This window comes from Nannobrachium achirus (assembly GCF_963921795.1).
Source record: "Nannobrachium achirus genome assembly, chromosome: 1".
NCBI lineage: Eukaryota > Metazoa > Chordata > Actinopteri > Myctophiformes > Myctophidae > Nannobrachium > Nannobrachium achirus.
The window spans coordinates 55,980,707-56,002,863 of record NC_137810.1 but is presented as its reverse complement, the minus strand read 5'-3'; the positions used below and the strand labels follow the sequence as shown (position 1 = coordinate 56,002,863).

At 41.0% G+C, this 22,157-nt stretch overlaps 1 protein-coding gene across 1 annotated transcript; it reads right to left on the bottom strand.

Moving 5' to 3' along the window:
• Window positions 1–3,475: 3,475 nt before the first annotated feature.
• On the bottom strand, window positions 3,476–21,058 carry timm44 (translocase of inner mitochondrial membrane 44 homolog (yeast); the record flags this gene model as incomplete). Its single annotated transcript, XM_080733175.1, has 13 exons — window positions 3,476–4,427; window positions 6,732–6,842; window positions 10,839–10,928; window positions 11,172–11,222; window positions 11,713–11,837; window positions 12,733–12,825; window positions 15,762–15,847; window positions 16,475–16,611; window positions 17,597–17,737; window positions 17,857–17,937; window positions 18,087–18,260; window positions 19,840–19,938; window positions 21,029–21,058. 13 exons carry the CDS (start codon window positions 21,056–21,058, stop codon window positions 4,308–4,310), a joined length of 1,338 nt encoding a protein of 445 aa, XP_080589301.1. The 3' UTR covers window positions 3,476–4,307.
• Between the last annotated feature and the right edge of the window lie 1,099 nt (window positions 21,059–22,157).

Below are 22,157 nucleotides of genomic sequence, written 5' to 3'. Positions count from 1 at the left end.
TTATATCATTTTGAGAAATTCTAACAAATCTTAATATCTGATTAAAAAACACTTTTATTGAACACTAATATGAAATAGGTCTAAAGGCACATTCCCACTGGGCCAGATAACAGATAAAAAAAATCTCTTTCTCCAGATATTTTTTCCATTCAAGTGGATTTTAGATACAGATAAAAAAATATATATCTGTCACAGATTTGTATTTTATCTGTGACAGATTCGTTTTTTTATCTGTATCTACCATCCACTTGAATGGAAAAATATCTGGAGAAAGAGATTTTTTTATCTGTTATCTGGCCCAGTGGGAATGGGCCTTAATAATTTAAAAACAAATACTGGTACATAGGAAACATAAAGAAAGGGGGATATTTAGGCCAACTCGCTTCCATAAAAAGTCTTTAGTAAACATAGATTCCTGTCTTTGCCTGTGTCTGTGTGTGTGTGTCTGTGTGTTGTCGGGGTGCATCCTAAGCAATGGGGAGCTACCCTGAGGAGCTGCTGCCTCAGCGTAGCTTACCAACACCAGCCGAGGGGATCCATCATCCTTGACAACCCCGGAATCGTATTCTGCACAAACAGGCATGCATACGGATACACACACACATACACACCTCCATACATGTACAGTATGAATCAATGTACAGGCTTGCTCATCAGGCCCTCCACACATGCCCCTTACTGTTCCAAGGCCAGCGTAATCAATCCCGCCATGCAAGAGAGCCCATCTGAATTCACATAGCACTGTTTGTGAATTCCACCTCCTGTACCTCTGTTACCTCGGGTCGTCCAGCAGCTTTAGGGGCGTCATACTAGACCCACTGTGGGTGCAAGGGGTGATTTGATTCAATCGTGGCTCTAGGGGGAAGCTAGAAGTGCACATCCGTCAGATTCAATTCCCTGTTATGGACACACTCAGGTAAACAAGTGAAGGGTTTCATTTAGGGGGGAAATGTTAGATCAGGGGTCTTCAACCACGTTTTCAGGCCAAGGACCCCTTAGTTGAGAAATAGATGCACAACCTGTTCATAGATTCCCTATAGTTTCATTGTTTGACAGCACAATTATCAGTGTATGTTGGATTCATGTTAATGTGGGTTTTCAGGTATTTAACCACTTGAACCGTCAATACTTAATAAACTTGACCTTTCTTAGTCAGCTCTTTTCCCCCTCTACACCAAACTTCTTTGCCAAAATAATTGCAGATCTACAAGCTCTGTAGATCGTCTATTTTTGGATAAAGTTCTCCGAATATGGACACCAGGGTTCAAGTGGTTAAAATAAAAAAGGAGGAAAAAAGTTTCTATCGCATAAAGATTTGGAAGACCCCCTGACCTGCAGTACCATTCAGTAATGAGTTTTATATTCATGCATGCAGTCACAGTGGAGGTTTCAGGTTTTCCAAATGGTGGATATTATGGGGGGACTGACAAGTGTCAGTTTGTATGCTTGAACATTTCAAGCATACTACTATCACTTTTTCTTTCTTACTTGGTGCCTCAAGAATTAGATCATGCATTTTAAATATGCAGTAGTGTATAAACAACAGAATTGCCATTCTGGTTGAAATTCTTGCATTTTAATAAGAAGTGTTGACTCTCCACACCTTGGATATGGATGAAGTAGAGGCAAAATTACAGGATTTGCAAGATAATTATTCACCGTTCCCCAATGTTGACTTGACAGGCTAGGGCTTGTGTAAAATCAGATTGTCAACAACTTAACAAATAAATCTTAAAAGATAGAGTAGACGGTACCTCAATATCTGAATTGTAGCAGTGATGTCTGACTATCTCCATGTTGTGACTCTTGGCTCATTCAGAACTTAGTGTATTTGTTGGAAAGTCCACATAAGACATTCCTTTCAGAGGTCCCACACAACCCAATGAACCATGTTTATTAAAGAACCTGTAGACACGTCCCCATCACAGTGGACCACTTGTTCTCAAAGTGGGGTCTGAGGACCCCCAGGTGTCCTTGAGGGGGTTCCAGTGGGTCCCCAGCTAAATGATACAAGTTAACACTTAAGCACCATTACATTTGTCTAATTGAAAACAGATATCGTCGCTGTCGGGTGGAAACCGTGTATGTTCAAAACCGTTCGTTTTGTATTATCATTTAAAAAACTATCAAAACTAGTGAAACAGCCGATCTACAAGCACATAACACCTCCAGAAGCCCCACTGCTTCCGTTTTGAGCTGTGGTGTGGTCGGACAAAATGGACAATATTGCATCTTTTGAAAACGAAAAAAAAAGAAAGACTTTTGGCGACAAAATAAAAAAGGTGAGAAAGCGATTTAGCACGGAATTCTCCTTTAAATGAAAACAAGTTTGAGAACCACTGCACTAGAACAAATAGCTGACAAAGATGAAACGATGGAGATATTGGTACAAATGGTCAAATTACTTCCACAGTTACAGTAGGTGAAACAGGGACCATTAATGAGTAACATATTGTGTTATGGATCCATTTGGACAACAGATTTTGCAGTGAGGTGTACACAATCCCCAATGTTATACATAATATTTTGCAAATGCAAAACGTTTCGTGTACATTTATACTCTAGCTGCTCGACAAGTAGAATGAAAAAACATCACATGGATGCAGCTGGGACGCATCATCAGTGATGTAGCCTAACGTCATCAGGGTTTCGGGTCTCGCAACATCATACCCCTTAAATAGGTGACCCAATTAGGTTGATCAAGAAGATCCCGACTTACATCCCAGTAGCTACCCACGATCAGTCCTATTAGGGAAAGACAGGGCCACACAATCTGCTGCTCTGGAACTACTCTGCCGGGACTGGGAGGTAAACCAACCTGGCGGCTCTGTGGGTTGACACCTGGCCGGGCCCCTCCTACGTCTAGGAATGTCAAGTGTTAAGAATTTGGTAAGCAGCACCACATCAGGGCCAATGTCTTCACATTGACAAGACTGAACACTAAAGGTGAATTGAGTTAAACTTTGTTCACAGGTTTATTTGAAACCCAAGGTGACTCAGAGCAGTGATCCTCTTATTGTTGGTTGTTCATACCAACCTCTAAAGACAGTCATAAAAGATTTCCATTGTCCAAATCACAATTTTATCCATTCTGTTCCACTATTACATTATCAGAGGCCATTGTATTTCACTCAAAGCAAATTGAATGTTACCTGAATGTTATTCAATATTCATTACCAAAATTAAGTGTTCCATTTCTGCTATGAAAAAAAGAAAAGCAAATCATCTGCAGATTAGCCTTTTCCCATAGGAAAGGATGTAGGTCACATTGAAATCCACACTTAATTGAGCATTTAATGAAACAATTTGAGCCTGCCCTTCATGTTATATTCCTAAGTTCCTTTTAAGGTGAGCTTAAATACTTGGAAGGGGCATAGTTTCATTCAATGTCCCAACAATGTCTTAAAAGCAGGAGAAAACCTTTTTTATTTTATAATAAATATATTTTGTTAAGTTTTAACAATTACACTGGACCATTTTCAAACAAACATGGGTCACAAGGCCACTATTATCCAAGATAATCCCCACACAGAGAGAAAGATAAGGGTTTGACAGAGAGGGAGGTCATTTTTAAGTCCATCACTTCATTGTAAACTAAGCATTATAGCCTGCTTCAACCAGGGCAGGGGCTTAGTTATGTACTCATTTTGCACTTCAGAAATGTGCAAGACAGACAGAAAGCCCCAGATATTTTACCATGGAAGTAAATTAAGAGTAGAACAGGGGGTGGGGGAGTACAAAGGAATCTTCAACCTCATGACAGAAATAAACACTTTGGACTGTACTGCAGATCTTCACCAGAATAAGTAAACCGGTAAACAGACAGACAGTAGGGGAGGAACCTGAAGATGGAGAAGAGTAATCTATCACCCCCTAGTGTCAAACAGTGGAATGACTGGGGTATCTATAGTGGGGAACAGCAGCTTGCAATCTGCCCATATCAGCCTGTCGGGCTGTCCAGAAGAGGAGGAAGAAAAGACAGCTGATAAGTAGCAGCAACACTACATTTTGATGCCTCTGTAACCATTGAGCCCATGACCACGACCCGCTGGTCCTTCATGCTCCATCCATCCACTGCCTTCCTCATTCCAAGCCTTGGACAGATCCGTTTCCAGATAATCGCTGAGGTGGTGATGTCCCACGGTGTGTCTGTGTTTAAATGTCTTTTCTTTTTAAAAGAGTCTTAATATGCCCAATTTAAACTCCATCGCACAACGGCGTCACTTGCCAAGATGAACCGTTGTTAGCTTATAGATCTGTTATTTTCGGCAAGCATCGCTGTCGTACGATGAAGTACAGACTGAGCTTTAGAGGATTTGCTCAGTGCTGGATGCAGAGATGTCTAGCAGCCTCCATGCAGCGTTAGGGTTGAGTTCCTCCTGGTCTCGACACAGAGCCCACACATACATCATCCTCAGCACCTTGTCCTGGGAAGAAACACATTTCGCTCTTCAATTCCACTTTATCACTATAAATGATAGACTGGTGGAAGCAACACAATTTAGGCATTCAGTAGACACTCCTATCCAGGGCAAAGTGCAAGGTGAGAGTAAGTGGCACGAACTGCATCAACCAACAGGTTTAAGTGGACAAGAAATTAAGCTGCTAAGAAAACAAAAATGACGACAAGTAGAAAGATGCTACAAAGTAACTAGGCTTAAACCCAGACAAGTAGACTTCAACCTTGGTAGTATACACAACATACAGCATCTACTGTGTAACATTAACATACAGCACATCTAGTCAACAACTGCAGATGCAGAGATAACAAGTAGAATCAAAACATTTTTTGATATAAAGGGTCCTTGGAACTCTTGAAGGGCACTATACAAGTTTACGTTATTATCATTAAGTACTGTATAACGCTAGGAGATGAGTTTTCAGACATCCACACAGTGGTTTTCAGACTACGGCGGAAGAAGAGGAGTGACTTTGCCATCCTGATTGACAGCAGGAGGTAATTCCACACTAAACAAGACAGCTAACACAGGCCTTGTAAATTCACCCCAACTGTGTGGTTTTGGACTGACAGTGTACAATGAAAGTGTTACCCAACGCTCTCCCTCCCCAACATCATCAACTTGTACATGGTTGGGCTGTCTTTGCTGTCAACGGCCTGAAGAATAGCAAGGATATCTCTGTAATACCGACAGGTATAAACTAATACCGAATTACCTGGACCGTACAAGTACCCAGATGGCCCATGAGCATCCATAATCATAAGAGCTTTGAGAGGAAACTGATTTATGTGTCCGGTGGTGAGGCGCGGAGAAGGACAGAGAGGGGAGGAGTGGAACTGTGCGTAAGAGGAACAACTCTGTCCTGTCTGTAGTTTAACCCATTTAGGCCTAGTAATTATTGAATGCTTTAACCTGTGAAAAATAGCAGATATACAAGCTCACAGCGCAGCACCGAGTGCCGCGCTGCGAGCTTGTAGATCTGCTATTTTTGGAAAAAGTCGTGAAAATGTGTGCAAATCTTTGAATATGTGTATTTTCAAAGCGAACGTTTGTAACTCAGATTTTGCTTCTGGGGGGTCCCTGGAACTAAATATTTTGAGATGGGGGTCCGTGGCCAGTTTGGGGGTCCTTCACATGAAAAGGTTTGAGCACCACTGACATAGTAGTCTCTCAAGAACTGACTAACTGAGCTCCAGTTAAGTGAAAAGGACCTTTTCTTTGACGTTGGCTAACCAGATTGCTGTCATTGAAAACATAGGTTTTTCAAAAAATCTTAGAAGGATTCAAAAGACACTTATAGAATCGGGTCAAAAATTCTAATTTTCACGTTTTTTCAAAAATAGCAGATCTACAAGCTCGCAGCGCGGCACTCGGTGCCGCGCTGTGAGCTTGTATATCTGCTATTTTTCAATAGTTAAAGCATAAAATAACGATACACAAAATGTGTACCCGTTCTAAATGGGTTAAGTCTGGACATATAGGATCCAGCTCATAAAGCACCGAGGCAGGGTACATACACCATTAATCCGCTGGCAATGTTCTTTTCATCTTACCACTGAGCCGGGGACAACTGCATGGTGCTGAACCGATGCGTCACAACTCTCTGCTGTCCCTCAGGTGTCCCCAATGGACACGGTCTGGTTTTACAGGTCTTAAAAAGGACCAGACCAGTACTAATTTGTACTTCTAGCCATTAGCAGCAGAGAGATAGCCAGAGGCCGTCTTTAACAATGTTGTGTGTACATTAAGTTTATATACAGTAGTGATGCCCAGTTCGGTCCGTTCCTCAACCCACACTAAAGCAGCAAGAAATGTATACAAGGAGGGAGAGAACGGAGAGAAAGGGTGGGAGCGGGAGAGGACGAATGAAACAAGGTAGGTACCATACATGCACGCACACACAGAGCTGTGGGCAGGGAAATTACCAAGCCTCCAGAACGGCTTGTAAATATTGAAGCTGCCGACCCTACTGGCCAAAGATGGAACTGCAGGAGGGGTGAATTACATGCGTGAGCATAAGAGCGTGCCGCTGGGGTCTGCCATGGGGTTCAATGGACGTCAATTTCCCCCACAATGCACCTGGATTAGCTTCTTCCGGGTGCTTCAAAACCCCACTGAGCAGCTTGCATTGAAATGAATAGCTGGGGGCGGGGCTGTCCGTCCTCTATTTTATATATAACTCTGGGGAAATTATTAACCAAATTGTATATCTTTTTACACACTCAAGAGTCAAAATGACACTCTGGATTTTACAGTGCCGTTGTAACGTACCGGGTCTCCCTCCACCACCTCTCCTTTGGTGTTGCAGATCACCATGACGAGCTGGGCTTGGAACGTGATGATCAGTACTGGACCCTGCTCCATCATCTTCCCCATGGCCAGCTGGAAAGAGACAGGGAGTTTCAACATTGTGTCATCTCAAGGAGGCCCAGCTTCATATGCATTACCCCACAGAACACCATTTGATGGAACCCCAATCTACACTGTAAAATCCTCCGTGTTCCATTTGTACACTCTCAGAGTTTGATTGATTCCAACTCAAACCTTTTTTTAGCTGAAGATCCCCTGGAACCCCCTCAATAATAATAATAATAATAATAAACTTTATTTATAAAGCGCTTTTCAAAAACAGTGTTTACAAAGTGCTTTACATTGTCATGGTAAAAATGTAAAACATTCATAGAGATAAAAACAACAGTCATTTAAAAGTTTTACGAGGCTAAAAGACACGTATATTTTAATTCAATGAATCGACCGGGAGCAAACAGCCGCCGGGCACCAAATACCCGCTGGGAGTCTGATAATGTTTTGCGCATCGACATTCAAATGGACGTAAATACCTATCGCAAACAGTCGCCGGGCGCCAATTAACCTTTAATTGGAAATATACGGCATGTAAAAACATTGCCCCCTTGGCACAGCTGTCTATTACTGCAGACAGCTGTCTATTACTGCAGACAGCTTAAAAATGTTAAACTACCATTCTTTAGCAATAGCTGGGAGGGAATCCGTCAAAAAACATCAACTTTGGGCACTTGGTGACAAGTTTTTGATTTTTGGTATGGTGTTAGGTATGGTTATAAGGTTTACAAAAAACATCGCAAACAAGTTGGGCTCGCCCCCTAGTGGTCTGTTTGCGATGAATCAAATATTCGATACATCAGTATATGGTTGAAACCCCAAATAATTGATAAAAGAGATTTTTCAATGGATTCTGTTACTATTGGGTATGATAAACAACATACTAAAAAATCTTGAAAAAATAACTACCGGAAAGGCACCATTTTCAAGATGGCGTCAACGATGGCTGCCGGGAGCTGAAAATGCCTATAAACTGGGTTTTAATGTGTAAAAATTCATAATAAATCTGCACTTGGTGAAGAGTTTTTGATTTTTGGTATGGTGTTAGGTATGGGTATAAGGTTTACAAAAACATCGCAAACAAGTTGGGCTCGCCCCCTAGTGGTCTGTTTGCGATGAATCAAATATTCGATACATCAGTATATGGTTGTAACCCCAAATAATTGATAAAAGAGATTTTTCAATGGATTCTGTTACTATTGGGTATGATAAACAACATACTAAAAAATCTTGAAAAAATAACTACCGGAAAGGCACCATTTTCAAGATGGCGTCAACGATGGCTGCCGGGAGCTGAAAATGCCTATAAACTGGGTTTTAATGTGTAAAAATTCATAATAAATCTGCACTTGGTGAAGAGTTTTTGATTTTTGGTATGGTGTTAGGTATGGGCATAAGGTTTTCAAAAACCATCGCAAACAAGTTGGGCTCGCCCCCTAGTGGTCTGTTTGCAATGAATACAATAGTAGATCTGTCAGTATATGGTTGAAACCCCAAATAATTGATAAAAGAGATTTTTCAATGGATTCTGTTACTATTGGGTATGATAAACAACATACTAAAAAATCTTGAAAAAATAACTACCGGAAAGGCACCATTTTCAAGATGGCGTCAACGATGGCTGCCGGGAGCTGAAAATGCCTATAAACTGGGTTTTAATGTGTAAAAATTCATAATAAATCTGCACTTGGTGAAGAGTTTTTGATTTTTGGTATGGTGTTAGGTATGGGCATAAGGTTTTCAAAAACCATCGCAAACAAGTTGGGCTCGCCCCCTAGTGGTCTGTTTGCAATGAATACAATAGTAGATCTGTCAGTATATGGTTGAAACCCCAAATAATTGATAAAAGAGATTTTTCAATGGATTCTGTTACTATTGGGTATGATAAACAACATACTAAAAGTTTAGGAAAAAATAACTACCGGAAAGCCATAATTTTCAAGATGGCGTCCACGATGGCTGCCGGGAGCTAAAAATGCCTATTTAATGTGTAAAAATTCATATAAAATATGCACTTGGTAACTAGCTTGGTAACCAGCTTTTTTAAATCTGAGGCCATGGTTCTCAGCAGGAAACCGATGGATTGTGCAGTCCAAGTAGGGAATGAGGCTTTAATCCAGGTGAGGGAGTTTAAGTATCTCGGGGTCTTGTTCACGAATGAGAGAAAGGGGAAGACGGAGAAGGAGATCAGCCGGAGAATCGGAGCAGCAGGAGCGGTTTTGCAGTCGCTAAATCGCACTGTCGTGAAGAAAAAAGAGTTGAGCCGGAAGGCAAAGCTCTCTGTCTACCGAGCAATCTTCGTTCCTACTCTCACCTATGGTCATGAAGTGTGGGTCATAACCGAAAGTATAAGGTCGCGGGTGCAAGTGGCCGAAATGAGTTTCCTCAGACGGGTGGCTGGTATCTCCCTTAGAGATAGGGTGAGAAGTTCAGTCACCCGAGAGAGACTTGGAGTAGAACCGCTGCTCCTACACTTGGAAAGGAGTCAGCTTAGGTGGTTCGGGCATCTAGTACGGATGCCTCCCGAGCGCCTTCCTAGGAAGGTCCTCGATGCACGTCCCACTGGGAGGAGACCCCGTGGCAGAACGAAGACCAGATGGAGGGATTATATCTCCAGGCTGGCTTGGGAACGCCTCGGTATACTCCCTGAGGGAGTGGAGGAAGTTGCTCGGGATAAGGAAATCTGGAGGTCTCAGTTGGAACTGTTACCCCCGCGACCCGATTCCGGATAAGCGGTTGAAGATGGATGGATGGAACTAGCTTTTACATTTTGACATGGTGTTAGGTATGGGTATAAGGTTTTCAAAAACTATCGCAAACAAGTTGGGCTCACCCCCTAGTGGTCTACAATATACTGACCTATCTAATATTTGATTCATTGCAAACAGACCACTAGGGGGCGAGCCCAACTTGTTTGCGATGGTTTTTGAAAACCTTATACCCATACCTAACACCATGCCAAAATTCAAAAACTCTTCAGCAAGTGCATATTTTATATGAATTTTTACACGTTAAATAGGCATTTTTAGCTCCCAGCAGCCATCGTGGACGCCATCTTGAAAATGATGGCTTTCCCGTAGTTTTTTTTCCTAAACTTTTAGTATGTTGTTTATCATACCCAATAGTAACAGAATCCATTGAAAAATCTCTTTTATCAATTATTTGGGGTTTCAACCATGTACTGACAGATCTACTATTGTATTCATTGCAAACAGACCACTAGGGGGCGAGCCCAACTTGTTTGCGATGGTTTTTGAAAACCTTATACCCATACCTAACACCATACCAAAAATCTAAAACTCTTCACCAAGTGCAGATTTATTATGAATTTTTACACATTAAAACCCCGTTTATAGGCATTTTCAGCTCCCGGCAGCCATCGTGGACGCAATCATGAAAATGGTGCCTTTCCGGTAGATATTTTTTCCTGAATTTTTAGTATGTTGTTTATCATACCCAATAGTAACAGAATCCATTGAAAAATCTCTTTCATCAATTATTTGGGGTTTGAACCATATACTGATGTATTGAATATTTGATTCATTGCAAACAGACCACTAGGGGGCGAGCCCAATTTGTTTGCGATGGTTTTTGAAAACCTTATACCCATACCTAACACCATACCAAAAATCAAAAACTTGTCACCAAGTGCCCAATGTTTACGAATTCCCTCCCAGCTACAAAGGACATGGTGCTATGGGCTGCAAAAATCACAGAGCTTAGAAAAGTCTGTCTCCCTCCACATTAAACGTCTTTACATACCAAGGGCAAGAAGAAGAAAATCGGCAGTGAGTGTTTCGTATCAAAATTATAGTTGACACCTTAATTCAGGAAAAATGTATCTTGTGTGTTGCTTTATCGCCGCATAATTACAGTATGTACTCATGACACAAACAGTTTGAAAAATGATATTCTTCTGAGAAGTAATTGCATGAAAAAATAAATAATAATAAAATAAAAACACCTCAGGTGTGTAAAGACATTAAGAATAGTCTTGCAGGTCTTGGGTTAACTCACATCGATATTGTCAATGTCCAGAATCTTGGAGTGGAACTGGAGCCCCATGGCCTTAGCTTGCTGGATGGGGTGGGCTAACTGGCTGTAAGTCTACAGGCCCACCAGGGACAGGCAGAGAGGGAAAGAGAAATGAGAAGAGGGCAACATTTCTAACTGACAAGAAAAACCATCCAAGGATGGAAATGCTGCATCTGCAACAGACACTCCAGGGAACAAAAGCATAGCATTATCCTGAGATTCCAGTTACTTTGTTTTTGCAGTCTTGTATGAAAATCTGTCTGTTTCTTCCCCCGTTATGATCAGAGATAGACAGTTGATTAAAAGAGGTCGTACCGCCTCGTAGCTCCAGTCCTTCAGCACCTCCAGCTCCCCTCTGATCATGGCCTGCAGACACAACAAAGCACACAGTCGTAGTAAAAGTTAGAGCTGGGACAAAGGGCTAATGGAAAGCACATCAAATATCTTAGCAGTGCTGGGAAGGTGCTCTTCTTTGGTAATGGGATCGTGACACAATCCAAAAATAAGAGGGTGGATGCACTGTATTTAAACGGAAATGCCTTTATTTATTTATTCAATATTTATTCATTTGACTAGTCCAGATTTTCATGGGCTTGGAATGGTACAATTAAACTAAGATTTGCTAAATCAATTGCTTCCCTCGTGTTACAGATAATACAGACAGGCAGCATTGTCTGCAATGCTGTGATTTGAAACCCAAATCACATGAAAGTCAGTCTATGACTTCATCTCGACCACTTGCCCCTGATTTCATAAAGGAACTGACAAACGATACCTGACCCTATACAGCACATACATTTATGTAATGTATCGTTGTGTAATGTAAGCAGCAGAGCGGCTTGCAACGTGCACATACCTCCAGTACATTAGGGATTATGTCGTGTTCACACTGTCTGAGGAAGGAATCTTTATCGAAGGACGGGTCTATTTTCAGAATCTCGGTCAGAACCTCAGACATCTCCGTCTTGGAGAACAGTCCACCTAATCACACATCCACACAGTCAGATGAAGATGAAATTATTTATAGTAAAACAGGGCATAGAGTAGGGGTGGGCGATATGGAAAACTACAATATCACGATATTTTACCAAGCTGTATCACGATACACGATTTTATCACGATTCTTTTTCGCGTTGGTTTTTATGGTTATTTTTTAAGTTACATGACAAAAACTAGACTCTCTGGGTTCCTTTTGGGAGGTCTAAATTGAACTTTACAAGTATGTAACTCTGACAGTATACAAATGAAACCAAATGGACCCGTTTCATTTGTATACTGTCAGAGTTAAGTGGAGACGGTCCATTTGGTTTCATTTGTATACTGTCAGAGTTAAGTGGAGACCTTGACATTTTAAAGTTTGAGAACTACTGATTTAGACCAAAATGCAGGTTTAAATTTAATTCTGCAATGAATCTCTGTATTAACGCTTAAACAGGATTTTTTTTACAAGGCTCCCTCAATTGTATCACGATATATACGATACCTCGGAAAACGCATATCGTGGAGACATTGTATCGTCTCAGCGATAATTAGCACCCTATCGCCCACCGCTAGCATAGAGAATGACTTGCTACACAGGTCCCAAACTGGAATGGAACGGGCAATGTTGCAGTTACTTGACCGACACACTCACTGGTTGAGCCAAGTTTTTGAGCGGTGCTAAACGCTAACGGCTTTGTGTTTCTCTCTCTTTTTTTTAAAGATTTGTTTTGGGGCTTTTATGCCTTTATTGATAGGACAGTTAGCCTGACAGGAAATGGGGGGAGAGATGCCTCGATATTGCGTGGGTGAATTAGGCTCTGTTCCCCTCTCACTCTCCCCTGTTCTCTCAGTGATTGGAAATGCTTAGAGAGGAAGAGCAGAATTGTGTTGTTACCTATGATGTCAGTCATCTTATCAGTGACGGCACGTGATGCTCTGACGAAGGCGTTGTCACTCTCGTCATATTTCATCTTCATCTCAAAGAACCCTAAATGGGCAGAGAGAAACATACACACAAAGAGTGATTGAGAGAAAACACAGAGATGGAGGAAAAACTAACAGGCAGCGAGAAACCACAGTAATGCTGGGCTCACACTACAGGACTTAAAATCTTAATCGATTTGGAAATGCTGGTTGCATGGTCGCACGCTACAGGATAATAAGATTATGGGGTTTGCTGGAGAGCAGCATCTCGATGTGCTGTGATCACACGCAGAATCAAATGTTCAACAGACGGAGCCTGTTAAAAATTGCGGTGGCAAAATGGACAAAGGGATTTGATGTGTCTGGGACACGTTATGGACAGTCGTGTTCTGGCCACATATTGACAAGCAGCATCTGCTGTCCAACGCATCACAGGTTGTTTCGACCAGCAGAGTTGCTGTGTCGAAACATCACTGAACATCTGTCTCCTTGTATTTGTTCACTCATCCAGAAAAATACCAAACATGTATGAAAATGATCAGAGTGGCCTTGATCTTCTGTGAAAATCAGTAGTTTTAGGTTGGATCTTCGGACCACAGGTACAACAGGATAATCTTGCCCAAACGCACCCGATCAGGCTAGAACGGGAAACGCTGTACCAAACAGTTGGGAGGGGCGTTCCTGACGCAAAATCACAAGGATTATCTTGAAGCACCAGCCCAGCTTAAGACTTAATATGACAGCTTTCTGTAATACGGTCAAACTACAAGAGAGCCCTTCACTTATGAACCCAAAAATAAAACTTAAACAGCAGACCCTATCCATGGCCACTAGCATGCGAAAGTGCTTAAAAACACGGATGTAGCACATTACTTTTCTGTCAAACAGGCTTATTCCCACAGGCCGCCCTGATGGCCAGACTGAATGAATGGACTAAACACTGAGGCTCAGAACAACGTCATTGGACTCTAGAGTGATGGATGACTAACAGTACATTTCTGACATTTGCCCTGACAAATAAACAGCAACATAAAAAGCACACCCACTCTTTCCACAGAACTAGAATCCACAATGTATTCAAGACGAGAGGTGCTGATGCTGCCATGACAGCAGTGGAACTCAATATTGTGGCAATTGTGTTGACTTTGCGCAATGTCATTCCTACAACAAGGGTCATTTCTTTGCTGTCCAAAAGAAAAGATGAATCTTCGACAGTCTTTTTAACCCATTTTGCCCGGGAATTATTTTATATTTTAGCTATTGAAAAATAGCAGATCTACAAGCTCATACCGCGGCACAGAGTGCCGCACTACAAGCTTGTAGATCTGCCATTTTTGAAAAGTCGAGAACATTTGTGCAAATCTTTGAATATATGCATTTTTTTAAGCGAACATTTGTGACTCAAATGTTGCTTCTGGGGGGTCCCTGATACATAATATTATGAGATGGGAGGTCCGTGGCCAAAAACATATCATTATGGGGGGTCTTTGACATGAAAACGTTTGAGCACCACTGACATAGAAACATGCGTTTAAAAAAAAAAAAAAAAAAAACCTTTGAAGGATTTAGAAGACACTTATAGAATCGGATCAAAATGTTCAAAACATTTTACGATTTTTGAAAAATGGCAGATCTACAAGCTCGCAGCGCGGCACTCGGTGCCGCGCTGTGAGCTTGCAGATCTGCCATTTTGTAATAGTTCATGCATAAAATAATTGTTAAAGTAATTCGTTCCCAGTCTGAATGGGTTAAGTAATGCATAATTGTTTGGCTTGCACAACCCTTGGGCGCAGCCAGAATGGGATGAAACACATCATCATTCAGAGGGATGTGTTTCAGAATGCCTCAGGTCCCAGGAGGAACCCCCCTGGTCTGACTCTGGTTAGCTGCTACTCATTAGCCAAGTCTCTCAAACTCCAAGGTTACAGAGTCCTTATTAAAACATTTATACATGCGTTGCCACGGTAACTGTAAAATCTGTGTTCATTTGACTGAAGAGTGTGTACAATTAAAATGGGTCCATTTGGTTAAAGGTGTATTCAGTGATAATGAAAGTGGCCGGGGGTCATCTTGTCCCTTACTGGCCTTACAGCGTGGAAATGTTTAGTTTTTTATAGATTTTGTACACCATTAAAATGTTCTGGTTTTGATCATTAGACCCAATCACTGAATATCGGTAGGCCTACGTCTCCAGCTTCAGGATATGTATGATACTGATGTACTACGAGACTGTGGCATTTTATGAGTTCAGTAGTTTACAATCTAGGCATTTAGCAGACGTTCTTAACACATTGAGTGCTGATCCCGATTCCCGGGAATATGCGCGATACATACTGTAAATACAGTAAAGTTGTTTCTCCTCATCGTGGAGTCTGGGCTGTCCATTGTGCATCCGTAATGTCCCCGGTTTGTTTACAACGCACGTTGGCGAGCACGCCAAGTGAATATCCTCCATAGAAACCCATTGATCTTCCATCAAAGAAGCCTCATTATCTCTAAGAAAGACATTTTGATCCCAAAGCTGGCACTTTTCACTGCAAAATAGCACTCGTATCATGTCTTTTTACCGATCGCGGCCATGACGACACCCTGCTTCTAAACTAGATCTGGGTCAAGGTTGAAAAAGGTTACCAAAATCTGAGCAATTTAAGCCCGGCCCTTCAAAATAAGAGCGATGGGATATGGGAGGAAGTGCCGGCACTCTGCGCCCCTTATCCCTTCAAAGTAAGGGGCACTATAACCCAAATGAGCCTGGTTTTTACCCATTGACATGGAATACATTCAACATTTTCAAACTCAGCCATCTAATATGCTGAGGGATTCCTACTTTGCATACACCTGCTTATTTCCCTAGAAAACCGACTGATGACAAGTCTATGATATACACTACATATACACACACTATATTCCACAGCACCATCTATTGGTCGAATCTATAACTGCAGCAAAGACAGTGTAAATGCACAAGACAGAAGGATGGAATAGTCACATGTTGCTTACTGTTGAAGACAGCATTGTTGTCTTTGAAGTCCTTCCACTGCTGATACCATTTAGAGTCTTTGTGGAGCACAACACCCATGGCTTCCCTGCAGTGCGCACGCACACACACACACACACACACACACACACACACACACACACACACACACACACACACACACACACACACACACACACACACACACACACACACACACACACACACACACACACACACACACACACACACACACACACACACACACACACACACACACACACACACACACAGTCATTATTAACAGTGCAGTGTTAAAATCAGTTCATATTGCAATCCTCCTGCCCAGGTTATAATGGTAATAGAAACAACACTAACATTACAAAAACAACACTAACATCAAACAAACAATGCACATTAGAAACAATACATTTTAAAGCATTATGCTTAATTTATATTTTGTTGGAATCATTGCACAACGGTGTCATGATGCATTGTGAGCTGGCAGACTGTATATTTTCTATGTCCCCCTCTTCAGGGAAAGCTGAATAGTCTTTGAAAAATAAATCTATTTCTTAGAACATGCCTTTGGCGTTTGGTACCTGCTCTTGTACTACGACAAAATAGATTTCCTGAAACTATTTACAGAACCATACTTCTGCTGATTCTAGGACCTGTGATCATGCTTTCACATAATGGTGCAGAAGCGCCTTAAGAATGGAGGGTGTTCACATACTCATTGGCTTCATAGACTCTAGTGCTGTCGTCTGCACCCTTGGAGGAGAACTCACTCCTCTTTCTGAGTCTGGGAGGAGGCCGGTAGGGACCAGTATGACCAAGGTCATCAATCTCTTTCTTCACACTCTCCATGCCCTGTGGGAAAAAACAAAAACACACTAGTAAGACGCCTCAGGACGACATGCGACCTCGCTCGTACCAATTCTTGGCCATCTGGCCAGTGATGTATATCGGACTAGTTACCCATATATGGAGACCCCTGCCATAGATAGACTGTAAAAATGTGTACAAACACAGACAGACGGAGACAAGCTGCGACATTTCTCATGGTAAACTGCGACCTTCGGTCCCAATTACTTAGTTTAAAGACAAAGAGGTTGCAGTGTGAGGCCCTGTTGACACATACACAAGTACTCTTTTTAAACATTGCTTTTTGATGAGATTTGACCACAGAAACATTTTTGAACCCTAAAACATATTTTGGAAAACGGAAGAGGGAGCTCTTGTTACCAACCCTGTCAGTCACTCATCCTCCTACGGACAATCAATAGTATTGTTCATATAACGGGACTTTTAACATGTTTATTTTACCATATTGAGCACCAGAAGTCACTGGTTTTATATCGGTAGAAGACGGTTAAGATAGAGGATTGGAGCCCTGACAGAATGAACTAAAAGAGAGCCCAGCGGAAAGGAGTATGAATAAACACTACATTTGAGACATATAATTGGTTCAAATAATCGGTTCTGGAAAATAAAAGGAGACTTAAAACAAATTGTTCTCTGATCTCTTGTTTTTCAATATGCAAATTGTATACTTTTATTGAGGAATCCAAATACAGACCGGGCCTGTATGGGCTGTCTGTCAACGCAAGATTGCAGTTGTCGACAGGCCGTCAATAAATACATAAGAACGAGTAATTGCTACATGCGGACCTCCATGGCGTGTGTCTTTGCTCCCCTTGCAAAGTACGAGGCTGTGGTGATTGCTCATAACCTCTCTACACTTTAATATCTAATTATCTATGCATGGTATACATATTTAAATGTGTTAGAGAAAGCTTCAGTTTAAATTTGTATAAGCGGGGCAACTATATTCAAACTTAAAACAGTGACCTACTTGTGATATTGCTTTAAATGCCCCAGTCTTTCCAAGCATCTCTCCACTCTTGGACATTGACTCTGCTGAGCTCTTGGCTGCTCCCTCCACCCCTTCCTTGATCTTCTTTCCAATGTCTGAACGACTAACCTCCTCAAGACCCTGCAAACACAATCATACATATACACAAACCATTTGAACTCAGATAATGGAAGGAAGCATGTAAACAGATGAATAAACTGGATACATAAGATGATTTGAACTGAAACGTTTCCATGTACCTCTTTGACAGATTCGCCGAATGTCCCCAATGTTTTCTTCAGTACCTCAGAGGTCTTCACGGTTTCCGACTCAATAGATTTCTGACATTAGAAAAAGGTGTAAGGGTTGGAAGATGAGAAAAAAGATAAACACAACACGGCACAAAGAATGCATCTCAGATTAAAAACAAATTTTAAATCACAGCATAACAGACTGCTACAGAGGTTCTGGAATGTGGCAAAACACTAACATATTTTTTCCGAGCTTGTGTCAGTGCGTCCGATTCATCTAGTTTTTTGGCCTCTTCTCGGAACTTCTTGATGTTGTCCTTCAGCTCCTTGTTCTTGTTGAGCTCCTGCTTCAGGTTATCCATTAACTCTCCCAGGAAACCTTTCCTGCCTCCACCTCCTGACGAATACCGTACCTACATGTACATGAACACAAGTTAAGGACACATCATTTTAGAGCAGTGGTTCTCAAACGTAAGAAATGTGAAGGTCTCCCCTTAACTTTGACAGTGTACAAATGGAACCAAATGGACCCGTTAGGATCTATTTGGACAAGTTTGTACACTGTTAAAGTTACAGACTTGTAAGGGTCAATTTAGACCCCCATAAACAAACTTAGAGAATCCCTGAAATACACTTTGAGAACCACTGTTTTAGAGTAATAGTGTGTTGAAGCAGATAGAACTCTCACTCAGCTTGCATTTCTTATCTGGCAGTGGGTCTCTGAAAGCTATGCAAATCAGGGTTTCATGAAATGCAATTATATTAATTCATTCATGTGTTCAAGGAGTATTTCACTCCGCAAATGACTTTATCAATTACTCTCACACCATGATGGCTTAAACACAAGGAGAATGTTCCTTTGTACAACATTGATAAAGAATCCTAAAAGTGAAAATTTGAAAAAGAGAATGATCAACAAAAAACTGCACTCTGTCGAGGTGCCAACTTGCACCTTGACGCGCAAGTACTTTGATCGGTGCTGGGTATGTGTGACGACACTTGCTGGTTGGTGGTGACGTCTCGTTGACCTCACATCTAGAGTGAGGGTTTGTTATATCAGGTCGCACTTGGTGGTGAAGTCACCGAGAATGCTGTTCCCTCATTGGCTAAAAGGCCACGTCTTTGTACTGTCGGTCGGAAAGAGACGCCCGGAAAGAGGCGGCACCAAACGCAAGTAATAATAATAAAATGGGGGTCCAGGATTAACAACAGCAAAACTTTAGCCAAGGTGTAATCCCACCTTTAAAAGGAGTGTAATACCAAGTGTTGTGTGTCCTGTTGAATACATGCTGTGCTTCCAAAACAATTACTTTGAGGGCTGTCACGATTATGTCATTTTACATGACGATTAATTGTCACTCAAATAATTGCGATTAACGATTTAATTGTGTTTTTGTCGTTGACAATTACATTCCTGTTTGGCTTTTAGGCTTTGAAGTTGACACATAACCTAAATATACAAAGAAATTACTGACATATTTACAACTTTATACTTAAAAAAGAACATTGATAGTGGAAATAGCCGATCTACAAGCTCACAACGCGTTGTGAGCTTGTAGATCGGCTATTTCCACTATTTTTTACTTTAAAAAATATATATATGAACATTTTTCAACATGTTAACGATTATGACGATTATGAAAAATAATCACGATTATGTCGAATAATCGCGATTAGACGATTATGTAATAATTGTGACAGCCCTAATTGCTTTATACTTAAAAGAAACCCTGTGTACCTTTTTCGTAGTTGGGATGACGGCATGCAGGATACCGTCATCCCAAATACAAAGACGGTATACTATACACATACAGGGTTCCAAAAGGGACTATTCATTCACGATAAATTAATGTTATACAAATGAAGATTATCTGTGTGCTTAAGCCATCATGGCGTGAGTAGCTGACAGGGAAAAGGGACATTTTAGGAGTGAACTACTCTATAAGAAAAAGGAGGAGTATAACATGGGTGAACAATGTGATCAGTGACTACCTGTGAAGAATTTGTAAGGGACCCACATATCCTGTAGACATGAGGTCTGTTGTGAAGGAGCAGGGGGCTGGATAGCAGCAAACCTCTTCTGATACATATCTAGTGAAGAAAATAGATGAAGTCTCACTCAAACAGTGTAGACTGAACACATGTGTTTGTTATGAGGAACAATATGTATGCAGTGCATACAATTCAATGACATAATGAAATATATTTAGAAAGGCAAAAAAAAAAAAAAGGGGGTTGTCATTTGTCCAATACTTTGGGTTATACTTTTAAGTGTGTTACTTAATGTACTTCAATGCTGTTGACATTTTCATCTAATAAAGTATTGATTGATTGAAGTATTTATTAGAAGTTTGCATAGGAAAGGGTACAGTATCATGACGAAGTATTTATTAGAAGTTTGCATAGGAAAGGGTACAGTTTCATGACAGTACAGTTAGTTCACTGGTACAAGGTCAACTAAAAGGATACGCTCAGGAAAGCCAAGGCTTATTTACATTGAGATCCTTTAAAAAAAAACTCATATAACATTACATTTTATATGAGATACTTAAAGTGTGGTTCCTGTGGAAATAAGCCTCGGCTTTCTAGGATCTCCTTTTAGTTGACCTTGTACCAGTGATTTGTACTGTCATGAAACTGTGCTCGTTTCTATTGCAATCTTCTAATACATTCTTCAATCAATCAATCAATCAATCACTGGCAGACCGATATAACACACTACTCCTCATATAACATTGAATGGCAGACAGATATAACATAGTACTCCTCATATAACTTTGAATGGCAGACAGATATAACACAGTACTCCTCATATAACATTGAATGGCAGACAGATATAACAGTACTATTCAATCAGTTCACGTTGTACTGTAAGCAACAAGTGCAAATATTCATTAAGACCAGGAATCGAGGATTAGTAGACCCCAACATGAACACGAATAAATTGAAATGGCATTTTCCTGGTTGTTTCCCATGCATCAAGTCGGCTTGGAGCTCATTCCATTCCATTCAGACGTTAGCAAGGCTAGGCTAGCTTAGCATTTAGGCCAGAAAAGGCTTGTATCGACATTGGGGAACAAGACGTTTGGTGTACACACGTTTCTCCATAGTCAATGCCAAGCGTGCAATTGTAGTAAAGCTGTTTGGAGATATTGTTTTTCAGTGGTTAATATAAACTCACCTGGTAACACTGGCACAAGGAGGCCGCCATCTTGCTAGATACAATGTGTGACCTTTTCCGGTGATGACCTTCTGACGTACGAGTGGGAGGGGCTTGGTATGAAAAGCCTATCGTTGCATAAAAAGGGCGCCCCCAATCGGCCATGTTTATGAACTGACACTTGCTTTGGCAATGTAAACTATCTTTTCTCATGCCAATAAAGCTCCTTTGAATTGAATTGAACTCTAGCTCCAAGTCTAGCCAATGTACAGAAATACACAAATAAAAATTACACCAAATACAATTTATTAAGTGGTGAAATATCTCAGGTCCATCAGGTAAACCTTTCTGCATGAGAAAAAAAAATCTCACACTAGGCAGAGGCATTCCGCTCCCATCCAGTTATGCCACAGTCTATCCACTGTCAGATTGGGACCGTAACTATGTTCCCCAGGTTCTATGTTCCCTGCTTTCTTACCACCTAACCTACCCCTAACCTCACTAAAACTAATGCTGAGGTGGGGAACATAGAACCTGGGGAACATAGAGGACCCCGTATCATAGTACTTTGAGCATAGACTTGGAAGCAGTCAGTAGTGTATTGATGGCATCAGGGATCTTCATATGGATTGCATGCATTTAAGGACAGACTGATCTGTAGATGACTTCTCAATCGGTAAGGGAACCTCTAAGGTCCAGGTAACACACCAAAAGGGCCAGTTCACCTCTGGGACAACCAGATCTTATTTTATTGTTGATTGGGACACGATCAACACAATCCTGAGTAATTTTTTGTGTTCAATCTGTGTTTTGAGATATTTTAGTATTTCAGCATGAATGATGATGCATTTTGCATCATATGAGTCATCATGCTGCATCATATGATGCAAAATGCATCATCATTCATGCTGAAATACTAAAATTACAAAAAATAACTCAGGATTGTGTTGATCTTGTCCCAAACAACAATAAAATAAGATCTGGTTGTCCCAGAGGTGAACTGGCCCTTGGAGTATATTGGTCAGCCAGTTCCAAGATAAAGTATGCGTGTCGTGCCTATGTGTTTACATATTTATTTCTATATGTATCTATACATCTACATATATATATATATATATATATATACTGTATACATACAGACACTTTGTGC